Source organism: Psammomys obesus, unplaced genomic scaffold (genome assembly GCF_907164565.1).
Source record: "Psammomys obesus unplaced genomic scaffold, mPsaObe1.curated_primary_1811, whole genome shotgun sequence".
NCBI classification, from domain to species: domain Eukaryota; kingdom Metazoa; phylum Chordata; class Mammalia; order Rodentia; family Muridae; genus Psammomys; species Psammomys obesus.
Window position 1 is genome coordinate 1000750 of NW_026593895.1, and position 15101 is coordinate 1015850.

The following is a 15101-nucleotide window of genomic DNA, read 5'->3' on the forward strand; positions in this document are numbered from 1 at the left end:
TCTGATTTACATTCTTTCCTTCCTGATTGTGCATTTGAAGATATGAGCTCCTGACTTCCTGCGGCCATGCCTTCCTGCCATGACAGATTCTTCTCATCCCTCTGGAACAGTGAGCCAAAATAAACCCTTCCCTCTATAAGTTGCCTTGGTCCTGGTATTTTATCACAGCAACAGAAAGAGACTAATCAACAACAGAAAGCCAAGAACTAAGTCTACATAGTGGGTTGTATTTTTAGCATAAAAAAAAAAAAGGAAAGCTTACTCTATGAATAGATGATACTAGAAAAACTGAAAAGCTACAAGCAAAAGAAGGAAGCTGAACTCTTACTTCACACCAGTGCAGAAGATACTCAAATGGAACAACAGAGATATATAAGAGCTAAAACTACAGGTAGAAAAAAAACCACTGGACACATTCATGACACAGGATTTGACAACAGTCTCACAGCTATAACTTCAAAACCACAGACAGTAGCAGCAACAAAAGGCAAATGAGATTTCAGCAGGATTCAGAACTTCTGTCTATTAAAGTAAAAAGCCTACAAGATGGGGAAAATACTTTCAAATCATATCTCAGATAAGAGATTTATTTACAGACCTACAATTCAACAATGGAAAAACAACTCATTCTAAAGCTTGGCAAGGGATATGATCAACTATTTCTCAACAGAAATATAGAGGTGACCAAACAACATGCTCAGCACCAGCTACAATGGAAATGCAAATTAGAACCACAGTAAGGTGGCCCCTCGCAAAGATGGCTAGGGTTAACACAGAAACAGCCAGATGTGGTGGTTTGAAACTATAATCTCAGTACTTGAGTGTGCATGCTGTAAGTTGCAGATAGGGCTAGGTTACACAGTAAGACCCTATCTCAAGGGAAACAGCAAGTGTTGAGAAACTATGGACACACTGGTGCCCTCATGCACGGCTCTTGGGAATGTGAATGTGACAGCTACTATGGAGGCAGCTCTGCAGTGCCTCAGAAAGGAAGATACGGACTGCTGTACAAGGCAGTCCCCACTCCTAGATACCTGGGTACAAAGCTCCAGAGAGACTGAAATCAAAGTTCACAGCAGCTCATCATTACAACAGCTAGAACAGCCCACAGGCCCATCGGTGGTAGGGGTGGGAGGTAGATAAACACATGGCACAAACACAACAGGCTAAGCCTCGGCAGCAGAATCCTGACACAGCCATACATACATACATAGATCTTAAATACTCTATGAAATCCACCCATGACCACAGAACAGGCAAACAACAGAGACAGAGAACAGAAAAGAGGCTGCCATGGGAGAACAGTGAGGGGAGAACAGGACAATTCCTGCCTGGGAGTAGTTCACAGGGATCATAGAAAGGTATGGTGGACACATGCTGAAAGCATTTGATGTCACTAGCTTATTCTCTCACAAATGGTTAAAATGATAGCTACGTGTATTTTGCCACAATTTCAAAACCAACACAAGAAAACAAAAGAACTTGGAAGAGAGTAGGTGTCACACACCTGTGACCCCAGCACTCTGGAGGCTAAGGCAGGAGGTTTTAGAGTTTAAGTTCAGCCTGGACTACACAGCGATACTCTGTCTCTTCAAAACAAGGTGTGTAGGAATAATGCTATACATCTTAAAAGCTAGAAAATCACGAACCCAAATGTCAGCACCTGCTTTTTTAGGGGGACAAAAAATACCTTTAGACAGTCCTTCCTTTCAGCTACTTTTCTGTACTTTTAAAGTCTTCTATTAAAATCCAAACATCATGTAGGGAAAAATAAGCTTTATCTTAAACATTTTTTCAGGTTTTGACCATGCGGAGGTTTTACCATTCCACATTTTTCTTCCTGCACTGAGATCGCCTCACATCTAGTTAACAAGGACAGCAAAGGGAAGAAAATGACACTGCAAATAATATATCAAGTTCCCAAAATCTCAGCCTGGATACAGCACTCCAGGACTCCACCCTTAAGCAACAACCCTGCCCTCTGCTGTGGAACCTCTGGGTATGGGAAGAGAGGAAGTGCTCTGATGCCCCTCTGATGACAATTTCCTCTGGCAATTTGGTAAAGTTCATAATTTGACCTCCAGCCAATACACTTAAATAAAAAGGATGATTTAAAAACAAGAGAGGCTCTCCCCTCCATGTGATTGGTCAGAGCTGCAAGTTTTTCACAAGTGTCCTCAGACTCCTGAAGACCCCATCCATGAAGTGAGTGAGCCGAAGCTGATAGGGTTTATGCAAGTCTCCAAAAAATGTGCTCTCCCCTTTCTGACAAGTAAATAAAATGGCAGAGAGATCAAATAACTCACTAAAAAGAAGATATAATTTTTTTATCTTCCTTTTCACAGTCTCATATCCACTTCCGTTAGGAATAACGAAGCCTGAATTCTTATGCAACACTTATCTAAATGTGTCGATTTTATCAGATTGATGAATTTTGCTAACAAAAGGCAGCGCAAGGAAATCTTTTATGACATATATGGCCCATTCACAAGGCTGAAGCTTTAATTTAACCAACTTGAACATTCTGAAGGAGAGCTGCAGGTGTTGCATCGGAAAAAAAATCATAAATGGGAAGGCATATCAATCTTTATGACAGGGAAACAAAAACACTCTCTACTTGCTTGCCCTCCACAGGCTGGAGAAGGAGAGGCACAGGAAGAGGATATTGTCTGAAGCAGCATAGCAGAGAGGAGGCAGCCCTGTCTCCCAGTGACGGCTCTTCAGAACTGACCAAAAGTGATAGCCAGAGAAAGAGAGGGAGCCACTGAACAATGAGACATGCTAGCTCTGTGTGCTCAACAAGGTCACTAGCTCATTTTCTTGGCCACATCAGAATCTGTAAGTTCTGTGGCCCCTGAGCAACCAGGTGGCTTATAGCCCTACGGTTTCTACTTCTTGCTTCGTAACTCTGCCCACTGCACTGAGACCTTGCTGCTCCAACTGCAAAGAGGTAACTGGGGTTTCCTACATCTTACCTCCTTCGTCCTGCACAACCTCAACCACATACATCCCTTTTCTCCCTGGGAAAACACCACAACCCACTGACCTACTTTCTCTTTCTTCTCCCCAGGGCCCCTGAGTCCACCAACCAGGCTAGCTTTCCCCCTGTAGCCAGTGCTGGCCTGATGTTAAACCTCATTTGATTGCTCTGTGCTCAGAGTTCCTTAGGAACATGCCAATCCCGTCTCACAAGATAAAACTGCATATGCTCTGGCTGCCAGCAGCCACAGTCACCTGTCTATAGTTACCCATTTGCAAGGCTCTGTGATTTTTGTCTGGGGTTGACAGTAGAGCCATAGAGAAGCAAAAGGTTGTAGAACATGATACCCAGGCTCCAGCACTGAAGCCTGAGTTCTCATGGGACAACAAAGCATAGGACCCATGCCCTAGGGTCCCAGGCCTTAAAAGCCAGGCACACATTTGGGCTCTAAAGTGTAGCTCCCATACCTGGCTCTCAGCACACACACACAGAGGCATGTACCACAGCTCAGAAGGAAGTGACAGGATGGAGACTGGTCACCCAAGACCAGCCTCCAACTGTGCTGCTGCCACGAGTGAGGGCACCCCATTTCCTTATGCTCCAGTGCTTTCTGGAATCTTATCAGAATGTTAACCTTGATTTAGCTCAAGGCAGCAGCAGCTGTGTGAACAGGCATACCTCACTCACCAGGATGTGAGGCTGACCTGACTGCCCAGAGTGGTAAATGAGAAGCCACCTTACACATGAACTTCATTAGCAAACCTACTTCGTGTTCTCAAGAGTCTTCTGCATTTTCTTGGTCATTTTCTCAATCGCTGCCTGCCTCTTCCCTTCAGCTAACAGGTCTATTTTGTTCAGCACCACAACCAGCTTCTGGCAGGCGATCTGGCCAATCACAAGGCACTCTGCGGACTGTGTCTGCATTCCCTTGGTCACATCAATCACGAGCATCATCAGATCAATGATCTGAGCACCTGGGACAATAAAAGGTAAGGTTAAAAGAAGTGTTGGGTTAGTGAGCCTCCCAGGAAGTCACCATTCCAGTCCCAGCAAAGCACTGTAATAGTGGGCAGACTGGGAGGAATGGTTGGCACTTCCTGGCCAGTCTAAGTGAGTATACAGACTGGATAACCACATCAACCCCCAAAAAGCACCAGGACGGGTGAGGAAGCTGAGGGTCTTCTCAGGCTCCCATTGCTGTGCACAGAAGGACTGAGTTTAGGTAAAGAATGCCCGGCAGAGGCCCCACCTCTCCACTGTACCTCTGCTCTCATTTTCATTTCAATCAACAAGGGTAGATGTTGAGCAGGAAAGGCTCAAATACCTAGCTCCCTGCCCTACTAAGAAAGACAGCAAGGCTAAAAAGTACAGGGCCCATCATTGTATGGAGGAGTAAAAGGCTCAGAGCACTTCTCCCTACAATACTGGGTTGCCTACAACTCCTCAAAGCCTGCTGCCCGCCACCTAACTTTGGTCCTAAACTCTGTTTATGGAGCTTCTGCTCTTTCCAGAAGGTTGCCGCACACAGAACTGCTGCACACACAGATGACTGTGTATACATACATAGCATGCCTAAGCTGGACAAAAGCAGGTGTTCATATGATACAGTAGTCAGGAAGGGCAAGTGCCAGCCACTACGTTAGAAGCACAGGTGTTAAGAAGCAGAGTGGCCATGTTCTTTATAAGGGGACTTGGAGGTATTTTAATAATTTAGAAGAAAAAAAAAAAAGGTGTAGGCTAGGGAAAGCAGGAAAACAGACACCCCTATCACCACCACCACCGAAATGAATGGTAATTATATCTTCAGTTTACAAGACCTCCTCATAAGGACTTTTCAGGACAACATTATGATCACTAGCAAGTCTGAAGAAGCTTGCTCTGAAAGTAAGTCTGATGACCAACCCCACCTACTGCTAGAAAGAATGAGGCCAGGAAAAGACCTTCTGTCCTTGGTTGCCACATTAACAATGTGTGCTAAGGTAGTGTGCTTAATCCTCATTACCCGTTTCAGATGGAGAAAGGCTCAAGACATGGCAGTACATGCTCTAGGTCACACAGGCTTCTGGTGCCAAAGGGAACTGTTAAAACTGCTCTCAGAGGCTGCCTAGTCAGCATTAGATAAAGCCCTGGCCCCAAGGAGTGGCAGTGTATCTGAGTGTAGGCAGGCCTGACATGGTCCAGATGTCCTCTTTTGCCAGTCTTCCTCTATCTTACCTGGTCAGGAAGGGATACAATGCAGCCAGAAGGACAGGTGCATGCAGCAGCATCAATAGAGGCATGTCCTTGTTTAAGTCACTGGTTGGTAGTGTCCCATATTCTCCCTACAGCTGTGAGAAAGATACTGCCTCACCCATGTATTTTCATGACCCAACAGCTTTTCGCAGAATAGAGGTGCTACCAACTTGCCTCTGGTAACCATCTCCATTTCAGTTCTAATCAGTTATCTAGGAACACTGCCTCAGTCAGGCCTTCCACAATCCATCCTCTAGGGTTCCCAAAAGAACTTGCTAAAAATACATAACTGATTAACACTGCTGGAGACCTTTAGACTGGTATGAAAACATCTTGGAGACAGGTGCCATATATAATTGGGGCTGGAAAGAGATTGCCCAGCAGTTAAGAATACTGGCTGTTCTTGCTGAGGATGAGAGTTTGATTACCAGCAACCAAATGGTGGTTCACAACTGTCTATAACTCTAGTTCTGTGGGATCTAATGCCCTCTTCTGGCCTCCAAGGGTACTATACTCATGGTGTACAGACACACACACACAGGCAAAACACCAATATATGTAAAAGAAAAGGCATAGTCTTTGACCCAGACACGCTCATAAACACATAGGACACACTTGCAACATATCTATTGTTACTAAAGTTGGATGACATGCAAATGTCATCAGTAGGGAACATGCATGACATAGTTATGCCATGAAATAGAATAGTATACAGCCACTGAGAAGAATAAAGGGCCCTTTTACAACTATGAACGGGTCTGCAGTGTGGGGAGAAGAGCACAGGGCAGAATAAGGTGTGTTGTAACAATATAGAAGATTATACATGTGCCTGCATGTGCACTGCAGATCAACATGAAATAATAAGGGCATGTAAAAAAAATGGAGGGAAAAAAAAAGAGTGGTAGGAACGAACACCCCCTCACACACATACATTCTATTCCTTTCTATTTCAAATAGGAGTTTAAAAAGTCATTAAAATCTAGTAATATTTTAAGAACTTAAAAGCAAAGAAAGAAACACAGATCTGGCAGGGTTGCTTTCCTATTAAAACATCCTATTGCTCTCCAAACACACAAACTCATCAATGTGATCTTCCTTCTTTTTAACCAGTGGTAGTTTTACCATGGCCTGCTGCCATGAGCTACACAAAATTGCCCCTTGTTGCATATGCTTATTTGTCTCCCATGAAATAAGTCTGATTCCATCCCACCAATAAGAAGCATCTAGCCACCTACAAATGTTCCCACCCATAGTAAGCCTTGGGCCTCGTTCCAGGGCCACGGAACTGGCTCTGCAGCCACCAGAGGAGCTAAAGTCCATAAGCAAACCATGAAGAGGATGTGGGTCATGGCCTGGGCACCTGTCTCCGCACAGACTCAGGGCTAATTCCAACTGCCCAGGTTCTCTCCGAACCTCAGCCCCACTAAAGACTTCATAGATGAGGAAAACAGGACTTTGGAGGTGCAGAATGCGTGTCTGTATTATACAGTGACTGTATTGCAGCAGAGATCTGAACACCTATGCCTGAGCTCTCACCCACTGTGCTGCATAGCCTGTCTGTCACCATGGGAACCTGAGAGACCCATCAAATCCCTGTCCTTAGTTCCCACCCAGGATCCATCTAAGTATCAAAGCATCCCTGTTGATAGTCACCCGTACCTGCCTGACCTTTGTTGTACTCTGCCCAGTGCATTTACCCCAGTACACTTATTGCCCATGGTACTGGTCTATCTCAACCCAGGCTGAGTTCTCAAGTGAAGCTTGGTCTTCAACTTTTTATGTAAAGCATAAGATCCAGCTTGGGTACAGTAAGCCACTATTGGGGTGACCTGAGCAACCACCTCCTCCACTCTGTTGACAAGGAGTCTCTTCTCAAAATCCAATTCCTATCAGTACACACAACTATTCAAAGAGCCTCACCTGCCTGGCTGCTAGAGAGCCCAGCTTATATGCTCCACACATCAGGCCTTCCCTCATGCTGGGATCTTGGGGACAGAAACCAAAACTGAGCCCCACAACCAGGTGCTTGGTACAGCCAGGACCCAAGCACCAGGAGCCAGCAAGGCTTCCATCTGCAGTCTTATCTGGCATCCACAAGTAGCCTTTGTTACAGCAAGCACACAGTTCTGTTCCAGGAGATCCTCTGCAGCATGGCCAGCACTGGGAACTTCTAAGGAAAGCAGAGGTCAGGGCCACTCGACTGTCGCACTGAGAACAAGGGCACTGATGGAAACCGGGGTCAGCTCCAGGCAAATGCCTCTGTCCAGCAGCCGCTTCTAGTTCCTCCCGTTTCTTCATCAGACATTTGATCAGACAACAGGAAGTGATACAACTGGCCTGTCTTGCCTTTTCATACTCCCTAGTATGTTCATGGAATGAATCAGGCAGTGTCCTTCCGAATTCCCATGAACCCAGGGTAGAAAAATCACCCTGAGACTAGAGGGACAGAGTGAGCGAGTGGGTGGGAAATAAGACAAAAACCCAAGGCTTACAAGGGACCCTCTATACTTAGCCATCTATCAGGGCTTTTCATCAGCCATTCCAACCACAGAACCCTTGAAAGGTTTGCAGAGCTATTATGACAGGGTTAAAGTTTCTCCCTACTTAAAAAAATTACAATCTTCAATTCTGTAGATTACATATCTTAATCATTTCAAAAATAAAAATAATGAAAAACTTACAAAGGTCAGCATTTAACAAAGTCTGAGTTATCTGTGAGATGTCATTTTCTTTCTGGGATTGAAGGAAAAAACTGTTCAGAAAACAATGTTTTGGCTGGGAAAATGACATAAAAAACTTTAAATATATTTTAGCATCTGTAAAATTGTATTTTCTTTTTAAAAATCAAAAAGGACAGGCATTATAAGAAGGGGAAATAATATTAAATTTAAAATTATAAAAAATTTTGTTTTCAACTGCTGACTTTTTAGTTACAGTATAAATATACTGTTGTCATCTATGTAATGCTGTGGTGATAACTTACCCTATTTTTAAAAAGATTTTATTTTTATTAATTTTAACTGTGTGTGTGTGTGTGTGTGTGTGTGTGTGTGTGTACATGCACACGATGAGTGCAGGTGACTTACAGAGGCCATGGGCATCTGACTCTCCGGAGCTGGAGCTATATAGATGGTAATGGACTGCCTGACATAGGTGCTGGGAACTAGTGTCACAGCTCTCTACTGTGTAGGAGAGCTAGGACAGCCCGTGGCCACAGCAAAAAAACAAAACAAACAAACAAACAGAAACAGGATGTCTGCAGCCATTACTGTTTCTATTTTTACAGCTGTTGTTACATGTGCTATGGAGGTCTATGCTCCTCTTGGTTTAGCTGCAGCCCAATCTGAAATAATCAGGTACTACAGATGACAAAAATAAGGCTCAGGGAAGTTGACAATCTTGTCATGGTCAAGGAACAAAGATTGAGAGGATGAAGCTCAGTCCACTGACATCTCTCCATCAGAATACCTCAGATCATGCCAGCAAGATCTCAGTCCCAAACCAAAAAGCCTTCATGTCCATGGGCAGTGCATGTACACAGGTTCCTGTCCCTGTAGATGCTTAGGATAGAGGCAGTGTCCAGAGGGCATGCCAAGAAGAGTCTTCTGGCAGGCTGATAGGTATGCCAACATCACTGTACTGTATTGATTCATCAAGACTACCTGTCTTTCCATTTTATGGTAAATATGATTATGGCTCTGGCAGCCAGGTGCGGTGACACACACCTGTAATCCCAGCACTTGTGGAGGCAGAGGAAGGCCAGATCTCATGAGTTTGAGGCCAACCTGGTCTACAAAGGGAGTCCAAGACAGCCAAAGGCTACACAGGGAAGCCCTGACTCAAGAGAGATAAAAAAAGATTATGGCTCTGGCAAGATAGATACTTCCCCCAAACCACCTTGCCAAAAGGTAGAAGCCAACATTGGTAAGATGTCAACACAGGTCACAGCTATCTGTGTATTGACACTCAGCTCTCTCTCTCTCTCTCTCTCTCTCTCTCTCTCTCTCTGTGTGTGTGTGTGTGTGTGTGTGTGTGTGTGTGTGTGTATGAAGACATCACGTTGTGGCCCTTTGGCTCTGTAAAGGAGAATCTGATGAGATATGTAATGGCTAGAGCACTTCTGTTTTCTCTCTCTGGATAGTTTCCTTGAAGTAGGGCAAGCTTGGATGGTACTGGACTACTGTGAATCCCTGGTGTTCCTGTATAGTTCACATATACCCACAGGCCTGTGCTCCCTACATCAACGCAGCATGGAAGAAATGCTCCCACCACTTCCCAACAGTACATGAAGTGTTCCCTCACCAGTCATCTGGTGTTAGTGATAGCTTGAAGCACTGTATCTGCCACTGGGATGGGAATTCTTATTGTGTCAACTGACCTACAAAGGTGGGGTCTCACAAACACCGGGCAAAATCCTGGATGGAGAGCCTTGTGGAAGAGGCTGAACATCTGCCCAAAAGCTAGAAGACCAAATACATCAAGTGGTTGAGAAGGACAAGTTCCATGTGTCTATACCCAGAGCACCAGGGTGGGGGTAGAACCAACCCAGGTCCAGTGGGATCTGTGGGCTGCCCAGTTAACCAGAAGCCCATAAACAGCAGCCACTATTAGAAAGAACCAGATGGAACCAAGCCTGGGCTTGGAACAGGAGTCCTTTAGTCTGCACAGTGTTGTGACTTCACGGCCAACACCAACCATTCAAGAAGTCCACATAAAATCTTTACAAATTAGCAATGTGGTGAGATTGGGCTTACATCCAACATAGCCAAGGGGAAGATCCCTGAGAAGAGAGATGAATTCCCAATTACACCCTATTCTGACCATTCCAATCAAATCCTGTCCTGAATCTACACCAGTGTCGGTGCCTATCAGGTTTGAATCTGTGACTTCCAGTTAGCCCTGATCCTCATTTCAGCTCCATGTAGTAGAGGTTCTTCCATTCTTCCACTTTCCTACATTCAAACCTGAATAACAGCTTCCACAATCAACAGCCAAAGAAACACTAGAGCCAAGTGTTGTCTGACTTTAGGTTTGGGTTTTTTTTTTTTGTTTGTTTGTTTTTTTTTTTTTTTTCCTTTTCCTATTGCCGGCTGCCTGTTGGCCAGAGTCCCACATTCCTGAGTCCTCTGGGAACCTGGAGGCATCCCAAAGAGCAGGTGGACAAGACCCTGCAGGTGGCAAAGGAAGGAGAGCAGACTCAAGTGAAGGCAATCTGCCAGTGTCCCCTGGGACACACGTGCCATCTGAGACCACTGCATTCATCACCACCTCAGGATACCAGTGGAAGAACAATGCCAGCCATGTCTGCAGAGGAGGGACAGGAGAAACAACAAAGAGAGGCCATGTAAGAGATCAAGGAGAAATTTCAACAGGATGGACAAGAAAGCGGAAAAATAGAGGAGTTGGACTCCGGCCAAGAACAAAAAAATGCCAAAACAGTATAAAGGCTAAGGATTGGCTGAAAGCTCCAGAGCTGAGGGCATGCACAGGATGCCCAATTGTGTAGGCTGAGAAGCCATGAGTGAGTGAAGCCACTGTGACCAAGGGGCAGCAGACAGTATCTTGGTAAAAATAAAATTGAATTTCCCTTTTATACCTTACACCATGATTCCAAATGAATCAGTTTCAAACATAAGGGCAGGCAACATAGCTCAATGGATAAAGGTACTTACCACCAAAACAATTCCCAGGACTCACACAGTAAGAGGGAAAGAACCAACTTCTGCAAGCTGTTCTCTGATCACATCTCATGCATGCCATAGCATGCACATGCACCCGAGCATGTGCGCACGCGCACATATACACAGAAGAAATAAATGTAATTTAGTAAAAAGTTTCAGCCAGGGATGGGGGTGGTACATTCCTTTAATACCAGCACTTGGGAGTCAGAGGCAGAAGGATTGTTGAGTTTGAAGCCAGTGAAACCTTGTCTCAAAACAAACAAACAAACAAACAACTGTTTTAAACATAAAAACACAAAAGTACTAGAAGAAAAGGCATATAGGAAAGTGTATCTTTAAGATAAAACATACCCAGATAGGGTACATAGCTCAGATGTGAAAGCAGGAAGCCAATAAGCTCAACATAAAACTCAAACATTTCTGCATGAAAAATTAAAGGTAAGTCCAAAGGCTGGAGAAAGGCCTGTCGCATCAGGCTACAATCCTTAATGCTACAAACAAAACAAAGTTCAAACTAATTATAAAACACCAACAACTTAATGGAAAGTGCCAGAGAGGTCACTAGCTAGCAGCACACTGCTGACTGAGTACTCCCACATTTCTGGCCTAGGATGAGAGTTTGGCACACCTGCACAGCCAAAGCAACAGGATTCCAACCCATTATGACTCAGTGAGGTAAAGTAAAAAGCAAACACATAACACAGCAGGTGGATTTCAAGGTGGGCAAGAACACAGGAGAGGCAGGCTCAGAACTATGCTGGGACATAGGCTTGGGTACACAGCAGGTCAATGGAAGGGACTGGCCCACTGCCCAGTTGAGCAAAGACAGAAGAGAGGAAGCTTGTGGGTTTGAGGAGAAGGAGGTGAGGTGAGATTGAGCAGCAAAGCAAATAAACACAAGACAGCCCATACATTAAAAAAAAAAAAAAACAAACAAACCACACACACACACACACACACACACATATATATATACATACACACACACACACACATATATATACATACACACACACACACACACACACACACACACACACACACACACACACACCTTACAACCACCAGGAGGAAAAGAAATAAACAATGAAACCACACTCAAATCCTGTGCTTCACATATTGGATTAGCAATGTAATACTGATCATGGTAAAAGAACCTAAGACAGAATTAACAGTGCCTGGCACTGAGTCACCCCATTTACAAATGAAAAACTGCACTACTGGCTAAAAACTGAAGGACAGGAAGAGTTCCAAGCAGAGACATACACAGCATCTACCCAGTCTCAATAACAACCCAAAGTACAATTCCAAAGTTCCCCTGGGGAACCAATGAGTTTATTGACTTTACGTAGAGAGCATAGGTGAGAGGTCACTGGCTGAAGTGTGGGTGATCTCAAAGTAGCTGCACTGAAAAGTTGTCACCCAATGTTGATGACAGATTCCCCATAGTTACATAGTTGGAGCCCCTTCAGTTAACCTCTCCCAGACTATAGACTAGCAACCGACTCCAAGGCCTCTAGGGAGAGAATTATATACAAACAGCTGGGAAGAGCAGCTGGAATCTCAGGTGAGGGTCCAACTAACTCTCCCCACCTCTTCTTTTGTGAGTCAATAAGCCCTGATGGATGCTTGCAGCAAGCACAGCTGGTCTTCCATCTACAACACAGACATTTCTGTACTTCATCTTGAACCACATGCACTGTGGTCTTGACTAAATAGAGTAATGTTGTATCATTGTAAGGCCAGTACTAAGTAAAGGTTTTTTTTGTGGGGGTGTGTTTTTGTTTTTGTTTTTGTTTTTGGTGGGGTTATGGATTTGAGAAAGTCACATTTAGCTTAGCGTGGCCTCCAACTTACTCTGTAACTGAGGCTGGCTTGGAACTCCTAAATCTCCTCCCTCTTCCCCCTAACTGTTGGAGGTTTTAAGAACACAATCGTCCTGCCTTTGCCTCACAAGGGCTATAAATGTATGCCACTATGGCCAGGCAACAGCATTTTTCCCCTTCTCAAAAGGAAGCAGAATAAAAACAAAAATTATTAAAACCTACCTAACCAGGCATTGTTGCTGTCAGCAGCTCAACACTGAGAGAAGCAATACAGAGACCCCTGCACCAGCCATAGATCTTCCTGAGGAAATGAGAGGATTTCAAGAGTGATGCAACAGAAGCACCCATCTAGGCAGTCACATGACACACTCCAAGAGCCACCATCCCACCAGGATAGGCTCCTCAAGAGAATGGCTCTGATGAATGGCTCTCATGAAGGAAACAGGGATGAGGCAAACTGTCAACTATGAAGATACTCTTCTCAAGTCAGGCCCTCTGCAAGGCTAGTGGACAGTCTGCGACTGACCACAGTGGCTAAGAAGAAGCTTCCTAGTCTAAGTCTTGGAGCAATAGAACCAGACAAAGGCATGTAAAAAGGGTCAAAGTTCACTGCAGGGTGACACAGTGTGCTGGCTGTGCCTAGTTTTACCTCAACTTGTCATAAACTATAGTCATCTGAAAGAAGGGAGCCTCAGCTGAGAAAAAGCCTCCTTAAGATCAGGCTGCAGGCAAAAAAGCCTGTGATGCATTCTCCTAATTAGTGATCACTAATGGAAAGCCCAGCCCATTGTGGATAGTGCCCCCTGGGCTGGTGCTCCTGGGCTCTATAAGAAGGCAGGCTAAGCAAGCCAGGGTGAGCAAGCCAGCAAGAAGCACTTCTTCATGGCCTCTGCATCAGCTCCTGCCCCCAGGTTTCTGCCTGGTTGAGCTCTTGTCTCGGCTTCCTGCGATGTACTGTGACTCAGGATACGTAAATCAAATAGTCCCACCCCCACCCCCAGTTGCTGGTCTTGGTGTTTTATCATGGCAATAGACACAATGGTTCTTATTAACACTATTCTTGTAACTTTTCAACAGATATAAAATTACATTTCAAAGTGAAAGTTTAAAAATGGCAAATAAAAGAGATGACTAATCAAAGAGTTGGGGACAGGAGGAGAAAGAATATTTCCTGAGAACCTAAAAGAAACTGTCCAGGGTAGATCATCTCCACCCCACACAGCTCAGGAAGAACCTGCCACACACACCTCACAGGTGACAAAGCCATGGCTTGGCAAGATCTGAAGGTCATGCCCTGTCATATACCCAGCCAGCAGATGAGACAGGAACCCAAAGTGTGCTGGGGCAGTGCCTAGAGTCTGTGAATGAGAGAGCAAAGAGACTGGAAATCTCAGAGCTTCCAAAGATAGAGGCTATGGTCAGACAGTCCCCTGTGGACTGAAAACTGCAAGAGACAGATTCTTTCCAGAAGTATGATGGCCTCAGTCCCTCTGGAGGAGAACACCTCTGCCAGAATGCTGTAAATTCGTGGACCACCGAAGGCAGCATTAAAAAGGCTTTTCAGGGCTAAGCACGGTGGCACTAAGGAGGCGAAGGCAGGCAGATCTCCATGAGTTCAACACCAGTGTGGTCTACAAAGTGAATCCAGGACAGTCAAGGCTACACACACACACACACACACAAAAAAAAAACAAAAACAAAAACAAAAACAAAAACAAAAAAAAACATTTCATCTTGAAAAAAAGGAGGGGGGAGGCGGGGGAGCAATTTCAAACACATTATACTACTGAAATAATCAGACCATCAATTAAATTAGAGTCTCCCCACCTTTGTGATTTCTCAGGGATGCCACCTCTGCTGTATTTGCATATTGGTATGTTTAAAATGAGGTGGGTTGGTTTTGTTTTGTTTTGTTTTGTGTGTGTGTATGTGTTTGTTTTTTTAAGTAAGGCCTCATTCTGTATGTGGCCGAGGCTGGCTTTGAACTCCTGGGCTACAGAAATCCTCCTGCCTCAGCTTCCAAAAGAGCAAGGATCATGTCACAGTGTTTTTAAAATACTTTAAAAAAAAATGCACCTAGGTTAAAAAGAGCTTTATATGATAGTAAGTATAGCAGCATATAACTTGTAGAAAATAACTAATAAAAAATAAAACAAGATTTAAAACACAAAACACTGATAGAAAGTAACTAGATGCATTAACAGGGTCAGACCGAGGGACCCAACCTAGGGGCTGGATGGGAACACAGTATGACCTTTAGCCCCCAGAAGCCAGCAGACTATCAGTACCAGCCTCATCTTGTGCTACTTCCTACCACCAGCACTTGAGAAGCTCTAAAAATGGCATGTGTTGCCCTTTCTGGAGAGTTAGAGGCACAGCCAG

General features: G+C 44.5%; 1 protein-coding gene across 1 annotated transcript in view; it reads right to left on the reverse strand.

Moving 5' to 3' along the window:
- The window catches only part of Eefsec (eukaryotic elongation factor, selenocysteine-tRNA specific), a 195084-nt gene that overhangs the window by 114686 nt on the left and 65297 nt on the right, over window positions 1-15101 (reverse strand). Inside the window, exon 2 of the mRNA XM_055617441.1 lies at window positions 3747-3954. Coding sequence (XP_055473416.1) covers window positions 3747-3954 — 208 coding nt within the window. The remainder of the gene's footprint in view (window positions 1-3746; window positions 3955-15101) is intronic.